This window comes from Uloborus diversus, chromosome 5 (assembly GCF_026930045.1).
Source record: "Uloborus diversus isolate 005 chromosome 5, Udiv.v.3.1, whole genome shotgun sequence".
NCBI classification, from domain to species: Eukaryota; Metazoa; Arthropoda; class Arachnida; order Araneae; family Uloboridae; genus Uloborus; species Uloborus diversus.
In genome coordinates, this window is record NC_072735.1 from 117,721,315 (window position 1) to 117,743,690 (window position 22,376).

Here is a 22,376-nt window from a genome sequence, read left to right on the forward strand (position 1 = left end):
AATACCACTGCTTAAAACATATGCAGACGCATCAAATAATCGCTGGTTACGACCAGTTAAACATTTAAACTAAATCGAGTTTGGAACTTGGGGTAAAAAATGGATTTTGTTCAGCAGACTGATGCCAGTTATGCAAAATTATCATGCCCATATTAGAGTTCAGTGAACATCATTTACCTGACCTACGTGATACTATTCCTGTTCCAGAGAGAGAGAGAAAGTCATTTTCCAACACGATTGAGACCCAGCACATTCCTGAAATGCCGTTCGGGAATTTCAAACTGAAGAGTATCCCAAATGGATTGGTCGTACAGGTTCCATTTCTTGGCCACCTAGATCCCCAGACCTGACGCCAGTGGACTTCTTTGTTTTGGGATTCTTAAAACAAGAAGTTTACAAAGCAGAAGTAGCCAGTTTGCAAGAATTGAGCGACCAGCTTGATGAAGCAGTAGTGAAACTAAGAAATGAAATTTCACAAAGAGCAACGGTTGTTTCCGTTCGCAGAAGGGCAAGAGCGTGTATCAGGTGTGGCGACGACCAATTTCAGCAGCTTTTGTAGATTTTGGAGATTGATTAAATGTGCTCATTGATGTTAGGGTAACTTTTTTAATATTGTTTTTTCCATTGTGAAAAGCAAGGGAGAGTAATTTCTACTTATTGTTATCGCTTGTTGTGTTTTTTCACTTAATAAAAATGCTAAAATTATTATTTTCATATAAAACTATCATTTTGTTAAACAAAGAAAGCAGCAAGCTTCGTGAAACAAAAAATTTAAAACACAACAGGAGCGACTCTTCGCTGGTTTTCCTTTTTCAACGAATGCAAATTTTTACACTGCTTTAAACAAAAGCCCGAATTTCTGCTGAACTTGAAGATCAAAATGATTTTTTGTTGTATCATCTGAAAGCTTGTAAAATGGGCCAGTTTTTGGTAGATTTGACCGATTATAGCTCATACGGTTGTTTTTGAAAATGCCGCTTGAAAACTTTGGCGCCATTTTAATTCTGAGTGTGTCAAACGTTTCAAAGCTTGTAGTTCGCTGTAAAACGCTACTATCTTGACGGGAAAGGCGTAATTTTGCAGGATTTAACCTGTTCTTTCGAAATGTGTACTTATTTTTCTTGTAAATCTTACAGGAATCTCAGAAATCGGTTGTTTTCTCAGAATTTTGTTTTTTTACTCATTTTCCTTATATTTACCACAACTCGGTTACGGTTAAGGATTGAACACGATAATGGGTAGTTCTATACTCCATTTGGGCTCTTCTATCACCCCCTTTCGTATGGCAGATTCGATCGAACTCACCCTGTATACTCCCATACACATGCTCACTAATTACTTTAAATATAACAGAACACACTAATAAAAAGAACTAGTGAACTGTTTGAGCTGATTGAGATTATGTTCATGGTAGGTAGAACAAAGAACATAAACAAAGCAGACAGTGCTGCCACCTGCAAACATGTTATGCTAAATTTTATGCTAAAATAACGTAATAATCAGTGTACAGTATGTACTGTATTTTAACAGTAAAATTAATAGTATTTTAGTACAAATAATGTATTTAAAAAAAAACTCTTTAGTCTAATAATTTGGCCAGCACTGTATTTTATATTTTTAATCAACATAAAAGTGGGTTAGTTTTTACCAATTTTTTATACATAAAATAAAAAAATAAGCATTTCATGGTTGTTATATTATGTAATAATGTCGAGAAAAGCATGAAAACGTTCAGTTTGGGCATTCATATCATATATTTACACTTTTAATCTTTTACATTTAGCAATATTATAATTTAGTTACTTGCATGTGAAATATACAAGACTTTCACTAATTGCCACTTATCCTTCAGACCATTTGGTAATATCCCTTCTAAAACTTGATGAAAGGACCCTTGTGAAGAAAAGTCCCAATGTCAGTAGCAAAATCCTCTGAACTTTTTCTTCAAATTCTCATTCTACAACATCTGCTGTGTTGTAGCACACTGCATGAGTAAATGAAAATAAAAATGACAAGTAAAGTCACTCTAAATCAGCGGTTCTTAAATTGTGTTCCTCGGAATCCTAGGGTTCCACGAAGCTCTCTCAAGGGTTCCATGAGACTTGCATGTTTTCATTCCACATCTTTCAAATTTGTCACTTAAAAAATCGATAAAAACGCATCCCCAAAATTAAAAATAAATTTACTTTTACTTTCGTATACTAATCTGAGCTTTATTACCCATCAGGGATAGCCATGATAGGAATAATTTTATTTGTCGCCTGAAATTGTGCCTTTAAGATTCAACTTCCAAATTGTTCCAAGCACAGTGATAAAGCACCTCACTTTTAAACACTTCAATTTCGAAAACAATTCGGGAGAAGCTACTGACTCCCTAATATCCACAAAGATAGTTTAAAAGTGACTTTAATGACAAAAAACTTATGGAGGGACATCCCAAACCACTCTCCCAGTATCTATGGCAGCAGCTGAAAGCACAAATTTAACATTTAACGAGTGAGGACCAATTTAAGTCAACATAACATACAACAGGGGCGGATCTAGAGGGGCGGGGTGGGGGGCATGGGGGCCATGGCCCCTCCCAAAGCTTTGTGATTGTGGGAATTTCTTTAAGAAAAAAATATGAGAAGATAACAAAATTTAACACATGTGTTTTACTGAAAAAGAAGTATAGGTCTTAGTTGGGAGATAAATTATACCCTTATCCTCAAAACAAAACTTTTATTTCCAAAATTTTTCTCCATCTTTTACATCATTTTTTGATTCCAACTACAGACACTTGGACGATCTCTAAATGCCGCTGTTCTCAGAGTATGCCTATTGTTCACAAGACCAAAGATAGCCTAAATTTTCGTTTTAATGGCTTTAATTTCAAAACTAGGGGGAAAACGCCCTTTTCCCATGCGTTTTCACAACTGTCTTGATATGTAGCAAAAAATTGCATTTTAAGTCTTTTATTTGGAAAAAATGTCAATGGAAACTAGCTTATCCAGCCCTTATCACTTAACTTGCTTAAAAGCAACTTAAATGAAATTTTTTGGAACTTCAATTACAAACGATTTTTGATAGGATCCCCTCCCTCCCTAGTTTACATCGTGATCATAGTTTTAAAAGGAGGTTTTTGGAGGAGCTCACGAATCTTCCTTCCCTGTCTAAAATATGTATAAATACAGTTAAAAATCTAATTTTTTGAGCGTCAAATTCAAAATATATCCAGGAAGAAAGGATTCCAAGCACTTTCACACTTCCTTTAATGTAAGCAAATATTACCTAAAGGTGCATTTTTAGGCTGGACAGCTGAAAAGAGCTAGAGAAGAGCACTCCTCCTCTTCTAACTTCTCAATGTACAATGGCAGAATATTTTGGTTTCTAAGCTTTATTTTCAGAAAGTATTTTGGGGCCAGCGCCCGAAACCTGACCTTTCTCCGTACATCATCAAAAATAGACAAAATGTGTTTTTAGTTTCCTAATCTTCAAAATTTAAATTTTGAAACATTTTCAAGGGAGATTCCTAAATCCACCTCCTCACCTAATATCTTGATACCCCGAAAATTGAGTTTTTAAAACTTCATTTTAATAAAATTTCTGTGGAGTTCGGTGTTTGTTCAAAAATTTCGGATGGCCCCTCCCAAAACAATCAGCTGGATCCGCCACTGACATACAATGACATCAACGTCTGATTTATAAAGAGCTTTAAAAACTGTTGTAAAAAAAATTTAGTTTTTAAGTTTTAAAAACTTTTTCTTTATAAATTTTAGTGAATTATTAACATTATTGTAGGTAAAACGCATCAGTATTTCTTTTCCTGGGAAAATATTTTAATCATATAACTCATGCGTAAATTCTGAGGTAATTTATACTTTTTAAAAATACTCAGAATCACAAATAGGCATAGGCGGCTTGCACGAGGGGGCAATAGCCCTCTCATTTTCAGCAGGAAAGGGATTTTGCCCCTCCACTTTTCTAAGTTCAAAACTAAGGGTTGAATGAAAAATTATAGTGATGATCTATTCACTTGTTCGAAGAAAGAACTAACTTAATAAGTGCTTGTTTTATGTTTTTGTCATGTTATTATTTTGTAGGAACCTTTGATTTTGGGGTAGGAGGTAATCTTCTGTGGCCATCTAGTCCGCTTTTTGAGTCCATTTCTCGAATTTTTGGAAGGAGGTTAATTCATTAATAATGACGTAAAAATTCAATTGCCCAATTTTTGAAGAAAACGTTTAGCTTTAAGGGTGTGTCGCCCACCAAACCTGCGTCCCTGCCCCGCACCTCCTTTGATCCCCCCTTTTTGGGGCACCTGCCGCCTATGCAAATAAGAGTGTTTTGGTGTTTTATAATAATAAATAATAATTAGCAGTTAGCAATAATTAACCATGGTCTATAATGAAATCTATTTAATTATCAATTAAACGGCAAATAGATAATGTGATAGTCCCTCTGAGATAAAAACCTGGACTCCCTCTCAAACAGAATCTTGGCTACGTCACTGCAAACTATTGACAAAAAACTAAGGGTTCCACGAAAAAAGTGAGCATTTAAAAGGGTTCCACTGATCAAAGAAATTAAGAAACGCTGCTCTAAATCAAGGAAGTTATTTTACCTTTTCACATTTACCATTCGCGAATAATATAAGACAATGACAACCAGGGAAGAAAATATGAAATATTCTGAAAGAGAAGAAAATGTAAACACTTAAATATTTTGCATTAAATTTTAAATCATTTCATTTAACATCATTCATTACACATCATGTAACTTTTCAGTTATAAAATACTGAATTTTGAAATTAGTTTTATATCGCTGAATGTTTATGCTTTCCTTTTACATATATTAAATGCTGATTGAAGGGCGTTTTATAAAAGTACTTAATTGTTGTAAAATTATCTTATGCAAAATAAACGAATAAAAATCTATAATTTATGAGCTAGCAAAGTGCAACTTAAAGGCATTATGGTGAATGCGAGTAAACATATTAAATCTTAATCATAGAAACTTTTGAGTTTCCTTAACTGTTTAAAGAAATCTTTATTAAACATTTTAGAATCAATATCTGGTTTGCCATTTCAGCACATCCATATTTTCTGACTCAACAAAATAATGAAATCACTTAATGGGTTCAAATAGTACATTTAAGTTTTTTCTTTTTGGCATAGGTTAAAAAAAATCATTTGATTTATGAGCATCAATCATTGTCATACTATTTTACTTAAACTTTTGAAAAAAAAAAAAAAAAAAAGTTGAAATTTGTAATAAAAACTTTCGGTCAACTGCATATAGCATAAATTTTATGATTTAAGAAGCTGTTTACATTGACCAAAACCTGAATATACATGAAATACACCACCAGCTCAGTCAATTCCAGCCGAGGACTGAAGTTTCGTGCTTATTAGCACTCATCAGCCCGGCATAGGACTAACTGAGCTGGAGGTGGAAAACCTCTTAAGGAAGCCAAGAGTGCCAAACAAACTGGTAGCTAACATAGAATTAGCACTGACCAGACAAGTGACCAAAACAATGGTTCGGTTCAACTCGAATATCGCAGGCAAGGCAGGTATATTCAGTAAGTTATTTACTGAACAAAAACCTGAACAAAACCCTGGTAACTTACTGAACAAAACCTGAATACTTTACATCCCAAATAAATTCATTCTCCTACTTGTTTCCCATGTAGGGGAAAACGGAAATTGAAAAAGCTCCTGCACATAGTTGCAACTTTGCTTCCCAAATCCCTACCTTTTGATGTGAAGCCTTAGTGCTACTGCTTAGTGAAAGAACAAGATCCTTTTTTAACCCATTGAAACATTGCCCATGTAAACGATATTTAGGAGTAGGATCTGGTGTATAACTTCTTATGTGTATGATAAATACAATAAAGTCTTTAAAAACTTTAAAATTTTTTGATGTTATTTTACTTTGCATTATTAAAGAACACAGTACATCGAATTTTAGGAAAATTATTGATTTAAGTAGTTCTATAACACTTTCTTTTCTCTATGTATTTATGACCACTTTACCCCATAGGGTGGGGGGAAGTGGTCATAGCATGGGGTGGTTATAGTTCCAAAATTGATGCAAAACCATTATAAATAACTCTAATAATTGTATATTTATGTTATTTTTATAGTTATAAGTATATGGGGGGGGGGAGTGTAAATATATTCTCAGTTATTAGAAAACGTCTACATGTTGAGCAACGTTGCTTATCGTCACAAAATTGAATCCAGCAATATGCATGTCAAAATTATCAAAATATGTAATTTAAAGGCAGAAATATCAATATATAAACCAAGAAATGCGTCATTTCTCATGATAAAAATTGTTAAAAAGTATCTAGTTGCCCTCATCATAATTAATGTTCATTTAAAAACATCCATATTCGGGAAATGGGCCTAAGAAAAATATGTTCGTACCACTTTATAACAAAAAACATGCTCATAATATTTTGAAAACGAAAATATTTAATTTAAATTACTAACCGATTTAAACAATACGTCAGAGTTTAATGAATACCATGTTCCTATAATAATATTACTATTATTAAAAGTAACTAGGCTGCAATATTTCCCAGAGTCCTCCTCTTGTAAACTTACGAGCATTAGAAATCCAACAATTGCAAAATTTCCATCACTACCCAAGTGTAAACAGCCACCGTCATCTTGACTAGGAAGCACTTCTCACCTCCCGGGTGAAAACGAGAATGCTCTTTCTCAGCTGCAAGGCGTTAAGGATATCTTCATGGTAGGGAGAATTAGTGAGTCACGGAAAGTGACGTCAAGGCACAGCAAAAAAAAAAAAATTGTTCTCCGGCCGGTTTCTTGTTAAAGACTCCCTTTTGGATACAATCATTGTAAGGCCCCAGGGCTCTCGGGGCGCATATAAGCTACCTTTACTCCTGTTGGGTCATAGGAAAATTTCAGGCCCTCTCATTGGCTTATTCGAGTGTCAATCAAAGCTTCAAAGCTGTGACGTACTGCAATGTTGATAGTCGTCTCTCGCAGTGTTTCCTGTTTGTAAGCTGCTAAATACAAATAAGCATTTGCAAATGAGATCTGTAATTGAATGTTACTGACAAAAACAGCATTATTATTTCCAATCAATTTTATCCTTTGCACAACAAATCAAAGCTGCCTTTGAGAAACTATGCTTCGAAATAAAAATAGGTGGCGCCATCTTTAAGCAAAAAATGCATGTTTTACGACATTGTTTTAATTTAAATCGAAGTTATTTTTAAAATAATTCTCATGGTAAATTAGTTTGTTGATGGAAAAGTAAATTCCGCAATTTTTCATATTCTAAATGATATTTAATGCAATTTAAACAGCTCTCGTATAACTTTTCTTTCTCGTTGCTATATCTATTGTTTCACATTGTATCTGGCTGATATATTATGTACATATGTTTTACAATATTTACTTTATTTTTATGTGAGTTCAATATGAATAAATTATGATTAGTTCCCTGTTAGTTTTCAAGTACATGTGACTGGACTAGAAAGCCATAGTATTATTAAAGTAATAATTCTTCCACATCATATGAAGAGAAATTACATTTTCATAAAACAGTTTCAAAACGATTCAGAACCAAAGAAGTTTTGTAACACACACACACACTTTTATAGATAAAATATGTACATCAAGGAAAATAATGCACATTATGAAAGTGTGCTCACCCTAATTTTCAACTTCTCAAGATCTACGAGAAACAGAGTTGTAAAGCAGCTTGTTTCAAAGACAACTTAAGTTTTGACACTTTTCAAAAAAAGAAATATTTTCACAAGATTTTAAATTCAATTTTTTAAATACTTTAAATTTTTTTCAATCAATGTATGATAATTAATGTATTTGAATGATTACTTTCAAATGGTTTCAGAACTATTCATGAAACCACGAAGGTTGTATCAGCAGTACAGCAAAAAAAGAAAAGGAAAACTTTTTTGCTATTTTTGCTGAAAATATTAAGTAGCTGCTTATCTCTTCATTGGCCCAGTCTAAAATATTTAGTTGTATTTATTACAATACATTAAAAGTCATAAATTGATTTCAAAATTTTCAAAATTGTCTCAAAAAGGGTTGAGTTTTCAAGTTTTAGAATTTTGTGAAACTTTTTTTTCCCCAAATGTTTTTAAGTTAAATAGTAAATGAAACTGCATGAAATTCTCTTGAATCGCCTTATCAACTGTGCATGATAGTTTTTTTTCAAAATAATAAATGAATTTAACAGGGTTGTTTGGTTTAAACCACATTGGTTTAAACCATAGTTTAAACCATGGTTTAAACCAATTGTTTTTTTTTTTAAAAACCATGCGGTTTTATTTTTTTTTTTTTTTTTTTTTTAAAGCCAAAAAAAAAAAAAAAAAATCCATTTTACAGATTTACATTGATTTCCCCACACATATTGAATAAGAAACAAATTAGGATTGGAAAAAGCTTCAAAGCTAGTCTTTTTGTTCAAGGCTTTCAACTAAATGAATTTTTTCTAAAGACTGTTGGAGAAAACAGCAGTTCTTTTGGTTTTAAGCAAAATATTTTTAATCTGTTACAAACAAAAACTGTAAAATTACATTTATAAATAAATATACAGGGTGTCCGAAAAGTCCTTGACACATTTAACCTAAAATACCATTGTTATGTGTCGAGGACTTTTCGGACACCCTGTATATATGTAATGTATACAACTCATTTCAGAAATATGTGTATAAATCTTTTTATAATTACATAAAATCAACTTTACACCACAATAACATATGCATAAATGCATAGCAACTTTTACGTTATAAATTAATATTATTTTTATGTTATTTAGTACTTAGAACAAAAAGCAAGTTTTGAAGCTTTTCCAGAGCCTAATCAATTTCTGAGTTATGAATGATATCTAAATGACGAAAATATATGCACTGCACTTTTCTGAAGCTGGTTTTAGTAATGTTGAAGACTTTTAAAGATGGTTGCATTGCAATTTTCAAATTCTTTTTCCTGGCTTTTCCAACACTCAGTCACTGTTGCAGAAGATATAACGTTTTTGGCAAAAAAAATTTCTTGAAATAGAATTTGCTACACATTTATTTGTTCTAAAGAGTTTGCATTTAATATTTTTTAAACTTCAATGCTGGATGCAACATGTATGCCAGTAAATAAGCTGTAGTTTAAGCCGTGTTACACCAATTTTTGTATTTTTGATTTGGTTCTTTGTTTTAGCGATAGTCAATATCTTTTCCAAGTCTTTTCAAAATAAGAACAGAGTCGAATATAGAGCAGCACTTTTTTTTAAAACTTTGTCAGTGCAACAGCAATCGATTTTTTGACTGTTCAATCGTGTACTGTTGTACATTTTGTTTTACTTCAATATTTGCTACATTGTGTATATAAAAATCAGCGTTATGTAAGATCAGAAAGAAAAAATATGAAAATTGTTCCTTTGAAAAGAATATGCTTAAAAATATAACTTTTACCTTTGTTCGATAATTATTCATATTATGTTGGTTTTATAAAGTTTTTTTCTTGGATCTTCATTATATTTTATCTTAACCTGCATCACAACCACTTCTTGAAGTATTTTGTATCATAAAGGGTCTATATATACATGCATACTAATACGTTAATCAAGTCAAACATTTCAATCAATATTTCCCCGTAAAAAGCTATTTTAATTATTTAATTTAGTTACAAGATTTTGTTCTTATCTCTTTAATTAATCAAGAAATTAGGTATAATGTGACTATTGAATAACTGTTAATTACATGGAACCTTAATTACCTTCCGAAAATTAATTGTTTTTCTTGCAAATAGTATTTAAACCAAAAAAACCCGGTTTAAACCAAAAAAACCTGGTTTAAACCCAAAAAAACGTTTTTTTTTACCAACCCTGGAATTTAAGGTGTCAAAGGGTGCGATTTCTGAAAGTTTGACTTGAAATAACATATATATAATTTTACATTAAGAAACATTGCTTTTTAATGTTATTTTCAATTATTTCATTCAAGAGTTTAAATTACCTATTCCTTTTTTTACATAACTTTAAATATTATGAAGAATATTAAAAGATAAAGAATTTGCTGCTTAATTTAAAAAACTTACATTGAGAATTAGTTGACAAATGAGCTTAATTAAACTCCAATTGTACCTTCTTCAAAAGCGACATTTTTTGCTAAAAGATAATTCGTTTAATTATGTATTTTACATGTTTATTTTTAAGCAGAGCAATATCTTATTTATGAGTTATGAAATTAATATGAGAAAAGAAGGATGTGTTCGCCAGACTCGCTCAATATTCAATTGGAAGTCTTATTCTCGGATGCTAACTCATATTCAATAGAAATTAGCTAGAAATAAACTGGCACAAGAGAAAATTATATTAGAAATTATTATGTATTAAATTATTCACTAAAAGAATTTATTATTAACTCAAATGGTAATCATTTCTTTAAGAAGAGCTGTTAAAACTGCATTAAATATCATTAAGAATATGAAAAATTGCGGAACTCGCTTTTCTATCAACAAAATAATTTACCGTGAGAAATATTTTAAAAATAACCTCAATTTAAATTAAAACGATGTCGTAAAACATACATTCTTTTTTTGCTTAAAGATGGCGCCACCTATTTTTATTTCGAAGCATAGTTTCTCAATAAAAGCTTTCATTTGTTTTGCAAAGGATGAAATTGATTGGAAATAATAATGCTGCTTTTGTCAGCAACATTCAATTAAAGATCTCATTTGCAAATGCGTATTCATATTTAGCAGATTATAAACATGAAACACTGTGAGAGAGGACTAGCAACATTGCAGTACGTCACAGCTTCGATGTTTTGATTGACACTCGAATAAGCCAATGAGAGGGCCTGAAATTTTCCTATGACCGAACAGGAGTAAAGGTAGCTTATATGCTCTCGGGACACCATCCATATGCACTCCCTTAATCCATAACTAACAAGTTAAAAAATAATAATAATGCAGTATTCAGACCAATAAAGGACTTTGATAGTTATCAGTTACTGTAAACTCCCAGTTATCTGCGGCCTTTCACACTTTCAAATATATATGTATAAAGTATACAAGCCAAAGAACAAGTTTTAAACATTTTTCAAGAAAAATTATATTTATAAAAATATTTATTATACTATATATAATGTCTTTTTATTGTTTTTTTTCAAGCAATTCTTTATGGGAGGGCCAAATTTTCTAGAAAATAGGGTACATTTATATTGAAAGTTGTTTTTGAAAAGAGCAGAAATCTGACATGTAAAAGTGAACCCTAGCGGTAAGCTGAGTAGTAACAGAGATTTCATCATCAATGAGCATTGATTCTTTGTTAATTACAACACAAAAATTATTACATTAAATTTTCTTTTAAAAATTACATTAAAAAAAAACACTAAATTATTTATTAAACTAGAAAACAAATTGTTTCTTTAGGCACATTTGCTTTCAAGAAAAGACATTGATGAAGTAACAAAGTGATGAGATTACATTTTGATTTAAAATTTATTATTTCATTAGTAATTAACACTTTTCAGATTATCAAGTTTTTTATAATAACTTTATGAAATTAAAAAATGAGTATATGAATACTTACCTAAGAATGCTTTAAAGCACATTAAATAAAAGTAGAATTCTATTTCATTGATGACTGTCATGTGTTTAAATGGCTTTTCTGATGAGACTTTTTGAGAAGTTTTCTGATATGCATCACACAAAATAAATAATACTATGAGCTTCCAAATCCCCTAAATATAAATTATATACATAATTAACAAGTATTCCAAGTTACAATTCAAAGCAAAATAAGTTTTCAAATGAACAAAAGCAGCATATGTATGTTACAGATGCAATAAATAGTGATTTGGCTGAATAGTGAACTTGTTTTTGTCTAAAAACAAAAGCACAGGTTGCTTTAAAGCATAATTTTGTATGGTTGATAGTTCAATATATATTAATAATGCTTTTAAAAAATTATTTAAAGCAATTTTTTTAAAAAAAGGATAGCATTAGTTTAAAATATTCGGTTGGAAAATTACTAAATAGAAACCTTAGCAACAGTTCGTAAAGATGCGAGTCCTATATTTAAGCTATAAGAAAGCATTTTTTTCTATTCTGCCATGCTAAGCGCAAAAGTGGTATCTGCAGCTGAGTTCAAAATAAGAAATCACGCTTTAAAGTTTTGTGCCTCCATGTCAAGGACGGATACAAGGAAGGGGCGATCGCTCCTTCCTTGAGCCGAGATGCAGGAACTCACTTTAAGCATATGAAGTAAGAAAAACGTAATTTTATACACAATTTTCAATAATAATACGAAAAAAAAGGCTTTCCCTCAGAAATTTTTCAGAATTGTAGTCCTGAAAATGTAATTGTGGCACATCTCTTAACACTTAAGTGATGGAGATTGGAACTTTGCACAGAAAGTTTTTTGAAGTTCCAGAAACTCAGTTTTTGACTATCTTAGATGGCATACAATGAGTTTTGGGGGCTCTCTCCTATAATGTTTTAAAATTTTAAGTCCCAAAAAAGCATTTATAGGGCACCTTTGATGACTTTTTTTTAGAAATGGAAGTTTCAAACTTATTTTAAAAAATCTTAATTTGAGATGATCTTCCATAATGTTAGGGAGGCGGAGGTTTTGATACTTATAAAAGGGCAAGTATCTGAAATCAATCGCCCCTCCTTGAATATTTTCTGGATCTGTCCCTGCTGTATATATTTGACTGAGATGAAACTTTTTCAGAATTTTTAAAACAATATTTCCCATTGATAAATGACCATAAAACATTGTACTTGAGTAAAATATATGGCAAAGATCCACCTGGTGACAATAACTCAATTTTGACAAAAAGTGCAGATATGACTTTTGTGATTAGCACAGCAGTATTACTGTCATAAATGCAAAAAGTTTCTCAAATAAATTAAGAAGAAAATATATAAATAACTGAAATGATTAAGTGTGGAATTGCACCATGCAATTTTCTATCCCATAGACATCTACCAAAATTAGCTACCAAGTCGAATTTCTTTATGAGAAAATTTATTTTCTGAAGTTATTCCAATCGAAAAAACATAATTTTCTTTTGGTAAATCCAGACTTTATTGGTGTAGGTACCATGAAGGTGCTCTTTAACAAAATTTGAAGACCCAATTTTTATCAATTCAAGACCATGAACACTATATTACGCTACATATGCTTTTGAGAGAGATACTGTTCTTTTTCAACAAAATTCAAGTAACAGAGCAGTAAAATAAAAAATAATAACCCAGGGGAAAATATTAGCACGAATCTACTAGAAGAGTCAGAAAATATTTCTAGCATAATTGTTTCACTCTTCAAAACACAAAATTATTTTGAAGAGCATATTAACCAAATTGCAAACCAGCAACAGAGTGAAGCCTAGGCTGAAACCTCAGCTGTAACAGAAATAAGAGAAATTGACTTATCTTTAAAAGAACTATTATTTGAAGAAAAAAAAAGTGATTAATCAGGCACACAAATAGAAAATCTATTAAAAATGCTGAACATTGTTTTTTCTTTTCTGTATCATAATCTGTGTTAGTAGAGGGAAAAAAAAACTTTGCTCTATGATTTTCATAACTGTAAACAAATTATTACACTTACCTTAGCCAGGGCTTAGGCAAAAAACCACTCGCAATGTACTGGATAATGCATGTCTATGTCATTTATTATTCCATAACAAGGACAAAACTGCAGTCTCGGGATGGCATAACCGAGCTGCCAGCATATTGCATGTAATATTACAAAGATTTTTTTCTTAATGTGACGTAAGAAATCATAACATTAATGAATAATTCTAAATTTTCAGTCATCACATTTAATAAGAAAAAAAAATGAAAAGTTTGGGTAAAAGCTTCTATTTTATCAATTTAGATTCTTTATAAATTAGAATTAGTTTCATTAAAAGTATCGACCTTTCTAATATACCAGAAAAGGTATTTTGTTTTTTTGGCTTTCTCTGAAAATTTTGTATAGATACATTTTATGTGTTAATAGATGGTGGAGATTTGTAGTACAGACTTTTAAATCACAATTCATTCATGATTATCCTTAAAAATGGTGATGCACCATAGAAAATAAGATTTGAATCAAAATACCCATTAAACATAAGCATAAATACAGTTTTATAAAACTTTCAATGGAAGGAAATAAAATACTTTTTTTGCATAGTATTCGGTCAAGACCAAATTGTAAATTAGGTGTTTGGCCTCGGCCGAATATTCGTTGCATCACTAATGTATATCATCATTTATGCAAGAGTTTTCAATAACCAACAGATAACCTAATAATCAGAGCAATATTCCTTAAAACAAGTATAAAATTGCTCAGGATGTGTAAATATCTAGAAAGATATAACTTATTAGGATAACATTAATGATTACATAAAAAGTGGGAAAAATAAAAAAATCCAAAAGGTGCAGTTACACTATGCTTAATCAGAGTAATATTATGAGAAATAGTTACACATATACACACACAAGGCTATTCAGGTACAAATTCGCAAACATTTCCCATACACAAGTTTTATAATTGAGGGATTTTTTTTTCAGTGCAGAAAGAGTTTTGAGCTCCCAACTGCCAAATTTTTTTCTAGTTATAATGTCAAAAGCTCTTTTTTTAAAGCAATCAACAAATTGCTTAATCTCACTTGACCCGGTTGAAGTCCCGGGCCCCAGAGACAGATTTAGCTCAACGCTGTCCCTAGGCAGATTTGAAATCTGCCGCACTCCCCCCCTCCTTCCTCTTCAAAAAAAAAAAAAAAAGCAAAATATCCTTGACTCAAAAGAAAAAAAGTGTTCCCGAAATTTAAACTGTCAAGCTTATGATTATGGTTTACAATCAGAGTTGCCCCAATGGGAGGTCACTCTGACCTCTCAAATATTCCTTAGATGGCATATTTGCAAATTTTGCTGATGATTAGGAAAATATGGAGATTATATTGCAATATTGAGATTATTTTTTCAATTTTTAAAATTGTTCTTAATGATGCCTAAAGTTTCTTCTCATCAGTATGTATGACAGTGCTATTCAATTGTAGGTTATTAAACAATTCACATAAGACCAATTTAAATAATATTAACAATTTGTATATTTATTTATATATATATATCAATTAATAAATGATGATTATTATTTTCCTATAACCCAATAAATTTATAAACTAAGTTTCCTTTCATTCTTTGAAGTTGTAAAACAGTTCCTTTTATGACAATGCAGATAAATTATTGTAAAATGATACAAACGTGAGTGAGACCTATAAGGGAAAGTATAATGATCAAAATGGGGAAATAAAGATTTGTCTTGAATGCTAAGCCTGGCTCACTAAAAACAGAATCTTAGCTATAAAAATAAATTAACTCTATTGCATTTCATTATTTGTGATCTTCTGCTAAAAAGACATTTTTATATTAAAAAAAAAAATGCACTCCTGAAAAATTCTGTTCCTTTTTATCAAAAATACGTATTGGTGATATTTTGATCAAAACCGTGTTTTGAAATGGAATCTCTAGCTTAGTTATTTAATATCCATATAGCTGAATCTTTGCTGAGCACTGAACTTTAATATCTTGAGCGTTAACCATTTAATCAGCTGTTACATTGATAATAGCATCTTAGTCCCCTTACCTAATTTGTTTTCAGTTGCGTATTAACGATTTGAATAATTTTCTCTGTTATTGCGCTGACTTACTCGAGTTTCTTATCACTCCTTGACGGTATTTCACTTGTAAATTGTAACTGGATTACATTCCAAAGAGTCCAAAGTTTCCGCTTTTGAAAACTGGTTTGAGAACAAGATGTTACTAACCATTTATACATTCCCAGAATCCCTTATCAACAGTCTCAGCAAGTGAGATTTTATTAAAATATCTAATGTCAAGCTGTAAGAGAGAGGACATTCCAGCTGTGTCCCCTCTGTTACACTTCCATGTCCCCTCTGTTATGGCTATATTTCTTCTGATCATTGGTGTCGTCAGCTGAAATTTATTGGGGGGGGGGGGGGGACCATTCTGACTCTGTCATTTTCAAGTTGCATTAAGAAAAATTCGTATATATATATATATGAGACAAAAACTTGATATCAAATAGAAAAGGGTTTACATTTAATACAATACTTTTAAACGGGTACCTCTTGATTTACATAATTACACGATAAGAAAAAAAATTAAATACCAACAAATACATTTTTTCTAGACTTCACATGGGATACGAATATCCGTGCTATTTTTTTGAGATCAATTTCGTCCAAGATGTTTTTGTGAACGTAACATAAAGCAACATAATTCAAACGCTTTTGTGTTATAGTCGACCATAAATTTCAGCTTTCTCAGCACACTGAAGCTTCTTTCAGCTTTACACGATGAAGGGGGGCACACAAAGAGTAGCCGCGCCAAATTTTCAACATTTTGAAACAGTGGACAAATGAATTAACCGTTCTTAATGAATGAAATCATCAAAAACGAAATCCAGCTTTATTGAATCAGCCGCTTTATAGAATTAAAGCTGCTTATAACAAAATGTGACTCATATAAGCCGCGACAACTGTATAATGAAATTTTTATATTACATAGTGATAAACCCTGCAGCTCTAAGTTCTTGGCACAAGTTGGATTCTAAGGAGTTTAATTTGATGTTTTTTAATTAAAAAATTAAAGTACATAATTCACCGTTATGACATTCACGAACCTACGAAAAACACAACTACAAAAATAAAATAGGACACAAATAATTAAGCTCTCATAATATTATTTTAATAATGCAACCTTTTAAAGTATTTTAATTTTTTCACGTTTTTAGTAGCAAATGCACCAAAATTTTGCTTTTTTGTTGAATCCTCCATACACTTAATGCAAATGACCAAAAAACAGCAAAAACCATGCCCATGTAAATACATTATTTTCTGATTTCTCAAAGTCAGCAGGGAAAGTGCCCCTCCTGATCCTCTTTAAGTGACAGGCCTGCCTTTTGAGAGCAGGGTTTCCGCTACGGTCGCATTTTTCGCATAATGCCAAAACACTATCTGAATTGCAAAAATAAAGCAATGCATTTTTGCTTTTTTGCTCAAATAAAAAATAAATAAATTTAAAAAAAGAAGAAGAAATGTATGATCCTAGAGAGGAAGCATGCATGGCGATAATCAACTTAATTTTTTTAAATCTTAGCTAAGATGTTTAAATTACAATTAAGTTCAATAACTATTAGTCTTATCCAGCATTATGTCCCCCCAATAACTGCTTTATTAGGTGGATGGGACTGCAATGTTCTAAACACCAATCGTGTTTTCTTTCTTTATTTTATGTTTTTAAAAAATAGTTGTTGTACTTATTTCTTCAAAGATGTCACAGATGAAATATGAATTGTATTTTCAACTGGAGATGAAACACACTGAGGCATATATAAATATATGAGAATGTGTAACATTTTACCATTTTGCTAACATTTTCCCCTCAATTTTAGCTTTTATGCTAAAGAACTTTTGAACCCAACTTAAACCTTGCTTGAGAGGTACACCCCACAGATTGAAAAGTACTGGCCGACACAGAGAACAAACAGCATTTGGTGTATAATTGAATTCTGATCAGCGGACTATGGGAAAGAGATAGAGAAATGAACTGTTTTTTTTTGGCAGGTGACAATAAGTTTTAAAATGGTTATTTCAATAAAATTTGTTCAGTAAAGCAGGATTATTAATGGATAATTTTCTGTTAAGCTTTAATAACTAAAACGGGTATTATTTATTCCATTAAAATTTATAAAAGATGAAACATTTAAAAAAAAAGAGAAAATTGAACGCATTAGCTCCGATAGGACTCATAATGTCAAAATATTGACTGTAAAGCATACCTGATTAGCAGGCATTCAGGGGCTACTCGATAGGAGGTCACTGTGAACTTTCATAAACTTTCCTTTCCCAAAACATTTTGTCTGACGAGTCCTCCAATTTCGAGTCTTTTTTTTTTTGTGAAATACTGCATTAAAAATATATTCTCATTAGATGTAGTGATGTGGGTAATTAGGAATTTCATTCGGAAAATCGAGAAGTAACCCCATCTGAATAGTATAAAATCGGGGAGCTCCTGCATGTATTACACTAAACAGAATGGTACTTACCTATCACGGACTTTTGAATTTTTGAAGATGGTTCTGTGGATGTTGATGATGATTCAGTAGTTAAAAATTGCTCAGGTTCATTTGATGTAGAAGGTTTGCTACATTTTCCCGTTTCAAGCCACCTCTCCATAGCCGTGATCGAATATGTAAAAAAAAGTATTTTTACAAAAATAGGAGCGCTCTTCAGGTCACCTACTCTGAAGGAGACCAAAAGACCACATGAAATTATCTTTATTTTTGTCGGAACGCTTTTCAATAGGGAAGCTCTTTTTATTTCTGTCTTTTTTTTCTGATCATCTTGCGCTTCTTTTTTCGTTGGTCTATCGGAAGTGACATCACAGTATCCATCGTTATGCTGGATTTTGATTTTAGACTCCTCCTCTTTTTTTTCTGTAATGTAACGCTTTTTTGGTCAAATTTGAGATGCCGCAAACACATTAGAGAAACTGCGCTTCGGTAAGGTACTTTGAAGCCACGTGTTGAATAATGTCAAACACATGACACGTCCTTTCCCTTTCTACCCCAAACTTAACCTTTGACCAGCTAAGTGGTCTTCTAAATTTTTGTGCATCCTTTGGCCAGGGTGTTGTTTCCAGCTGCAAAAAACCACCAAAGAGGCCTGCGTCTCATTTTGTTTGGGTAACATCGGGGTTGCTATAAATTGAATCGAATCGGAAAAACAAACACTGCACAACTCGAAACAGAAACCTGGAAGCGCTGAGAAACGAGATAAGAAAGAAAGGGGCAAGAACTCAGATCCCAGCTTGACTTCTGTGTTGACTTATTAGCACCACAGTCGTAAAAAAAGGGGAGGGGGGAGTTGTCCATCTAGTTTCAGTATCTCAAAGTTGTCCCGTTGTTTCCCCTTAAATAGCAACAAATACGCTGGAATGACAAGCTGGGGAAGCCGGCAAAACGACTATGGATGGTTGACATTGCACTCGGGAGAAGGTATCTGTCCCCTTTTTAGCATCCTCCACTGAAGCTAGTGTGCGCAGAGAGCAGAGCAATGGTTTGTCATTGGAGTTCACTTTCCAACTTTCTGTTCGCTATACACATCACCTATTTTGTTTTTTTTAGTTCATTTTTTTCGATGTTCATTTCGTTTTATTTGATATGAATTAAACATGGTAAATTATGTATTACGCAACTGTTAAAAGTCTTCAAAGCAAAAATAATTTCCCAAAATAATGAATTTCATTTTTACAATTATCGAGGGGGTCCGATTTTCAAATATTGAGGGGTTCCGATCCTCAAATATGGGGGGGGGGGGGGTCCGGACCCCTTGGACCCCCGGCCGCGACGCCCATGCTTCTGATTAGTGAAAACTTTTCAAAATTATTACGAAATATGATTAAACTATTAACTTTTACTGTGAATACCTATTTTTAAGTTTTAAACTCTAATGTTTTGCATAAAGTAAACTTATTTCAAAATTTGTAACAGACGGGATATATTAATTTCTGGAAAGCTATTTAATTTTAAAAAATAAAAATATTCATTGAATGACGAAAATCACAGCACATATATATGCATAAACAATGAACCTTCATGTAAAATAAAACTGTATGAAAAATCATTATATTTTAAAGTTTTTTCTGTTTCAAAAAGCAACATTTTTTAAGTGAAAAAATGAAAATAAGAAATGCCTCCTATTGATCTCGAATTTTAAACATAACTATGCACATCTCTAAAAAACTGCCATTCAATCCAGAAACTTCAATAAATTTCTTTCAAAATACAAGGATATTGCTTTAAATTCGAAAAACCACACTGTGATTTCAGTTGGTGTGGAATAACACAGCATTTCTTCTTGAGATATAGCACTCACAATGAACAAGAAAGTATGTTCAATTGCACTGCCCCTTTTGAACTATTGACGCAAAAATAGAATCGACTCTTGTACCCTCTAAGAACTACCAGTTGATAAAGTTTTGTTTTATTCTGTTCATTATTTCTTGAGATATATCAGTCACAAGCAGCGATGTTCCCATCAATTTTTCTACGGGTATACTCCCAGTAATCCATTACGCACAATATGTGTATGCACTTATATACATAATATGAAAATTTTTGAAGCTATGTGTCTAAAAAATATTTGAGAGTATACGACATATACCCTATGGGAACACCACTGATCACAAGTAATGACAAAAAACGTTCGATTGTTTAACCAAGTTTGAGCTATTGACCCCCAAAATTGAATCAGCATTTGTACACTTTTGGTTCAAATATGGATCAAATTTTGTTTGGTTCTGCCAGACACTTCCTGAGATATACCAGGCACTCATAACGGAAGAAACGTTCGGTTTTTCCACACCCCTTGGAGGAATTAGAGCCAAAAACTAATGGGCTCCAGTTCATATGATCTCTTACAGCTTGCAATTATGAAAGTTAGTGTTTTCATGCAGGATGCTGGAAAAAACCTTAGGAAAGTAAAAAATTATAAATTTTTGAATGCAATTGTGGGGAGATTTCGATAATTGGGAATCTGGTGCGGTCGTCTCATTTTTGGAGTAAATAATTTGATTTTGGTAACCCTACTGATTTATAGTAACCCTATGTGAATAGATGTTTCCAATCTCTTTGTTTTGATTTGCAAAGAAAAATACCTCTCGCACAGGTGCTGGAGCCAAAAATTGACACCAATGAAGAAAGATCGTCAGATTCACAATTATTGAAATACCCCCACAATTTTTTGTGCTAGAAATATTAAAATATTCATTTCCCTGAGTGAAAAAAAAGTCTTTTCTAAAAATTTCCTTCCCCCCTCCCCCCGACCATTCCCATCTGTAGGCACGCATACAATTTGCATTGCAAGATTTTGCAAAACAATGTTGCATTTATCTGTACTTTTTTGAAAAGTTTAAGTGAGATAAAATACAGATTTTAGCATTCTTAGAAATAAACGCATATTAAAACAATCTTCATAAAATGTTTTTAAAATCATTTTTGTTACAATGAAATATAAGTATATATGTAGGGAAAATGAAACTATTAACCTTTGTAGAGAGGCTCATTCAAATTAAGTATTTGAGGAAGTGATGAAAATTACAACGTTTTAACAACAAAAAATTTACCGAGTTGGAATATACAAATAATTCAAAGCCAACGTCAATGATAAAATGAAAATCTACCTGAAGATTTGAATTGAATATCACATGGCGAAGAACACTTTTTCTCAGCAATAGCATATCAATCACGACAACAGATAACTCGGCTTCCACATACGGATCTACCAGCTCCCCGCACGCTTCCTGCAAAAAATGGGCATTCATAAAATGCATTTTCCTAAATTTAAGGGGCTACCGTAATAAAAATCAATAAACCTACACAAGTGTTCAACTTTATCACATCGGAACCAAACTGTTTGAAAATAAAAGGGCAAGATTCACCACAATTGACGCAAACAACATCAGTCATTTTTACGTAAACAATGAATTATTTCTCTAAGTATCGAGTTTTCATTCAACTCAAGCTATCAGGTAGAGGGCTATCGTAGCTACGAAAGAAATCAAAAACTTCCATTCCAGAATTAAGCATTTCTTTTACATACACATCGCTAAAAAACAACCAGAAACCCATAGACTAAAAATAAGGGACTCATTATTAGTCGATTCAAAAACCATGCCATATTTTCCCAGACGTAAACAACATACGAACGCGGGTCTTTTAAATTCGACAAGATGTACCGTTGCCAGATACGTTTCACAATTTAAAAACTGATGAGAGAAATTTTATGGGAACAAACATAAAAATGTTTTACCACAGTCACGTGGTATAATAGTTTACAGAAGCGAGTTGGTACATTAATATCTGCAGTTCTGCACGCTAACGTATTATTTACTTTTTAAAAAGTAAATATATATATATATATATATATATATATATATATATCCTTATATATTATTTCTGTAGCCTGTTTTTGGTTTCTACGCCAAATTTCCCTCAATTCTTGATCGATTTCTTTGATTTACGGCTAATTTTACAGCTTATGGTGCTGGCTACTGACGAAAAATAGACCCAAGGTCTAAAAATTGTTTCTTTTAGCCGAAAAACCTGTTTTAAAGAACCAGAATAAGGTTTTCGGTCAAACTTATAACTTTAATTTGCGCTAGGACCGACAGAGCTGAGTAGCTTGATTGGCAGAGCGTTCTCTTCGTAACCAGGAGATTACGTGTTCGGGCCCACATCCGGACAATCTGCAACAAAAAAATTAGAGAAATATCGCGCATTACATGAACACTGAATTAAATGAATAACAACTA

At 32.0% G+C, this 22,376-nt stretch overlaps 1 protein-coding gene across 1 annotated transcript in view; it reads right to left on the reverse strand.

Annotated features, from left to right (window-relative positions):
• The window catches only part of LOC129222088 (protein ARV1-like), a 59,574-nt gene extending 37,807 nt beyond the window's left edge, over positions 1–21,767 (reverse strand). The window contains exons 1-4 of the mRNA XM_054856520.1: positions 21,442–21,767; positions 21,246–21,365; positions 11,575–11,725; positions 4,604–4,670 (exon numbers count right to left, since the gene is read on the reverse strand). Coding sequence (XP_054712495.1) covers positions 4,604–4,670; positions 11,575–11,725; positions 21,246–21,365; positions 21,442–21,531 — 428 coding nt within the window. The 5' untranslated portion in view covers positions 21,532–21,767. The remainder of the gene's footprint in view (positions 1–4,603; positions 4,671–11,574; positions 11,726–21,245; positions 21,366–21,441) is intronic.
• Positions 21,768–22,376: the final 609 nt, after the last annotated feature.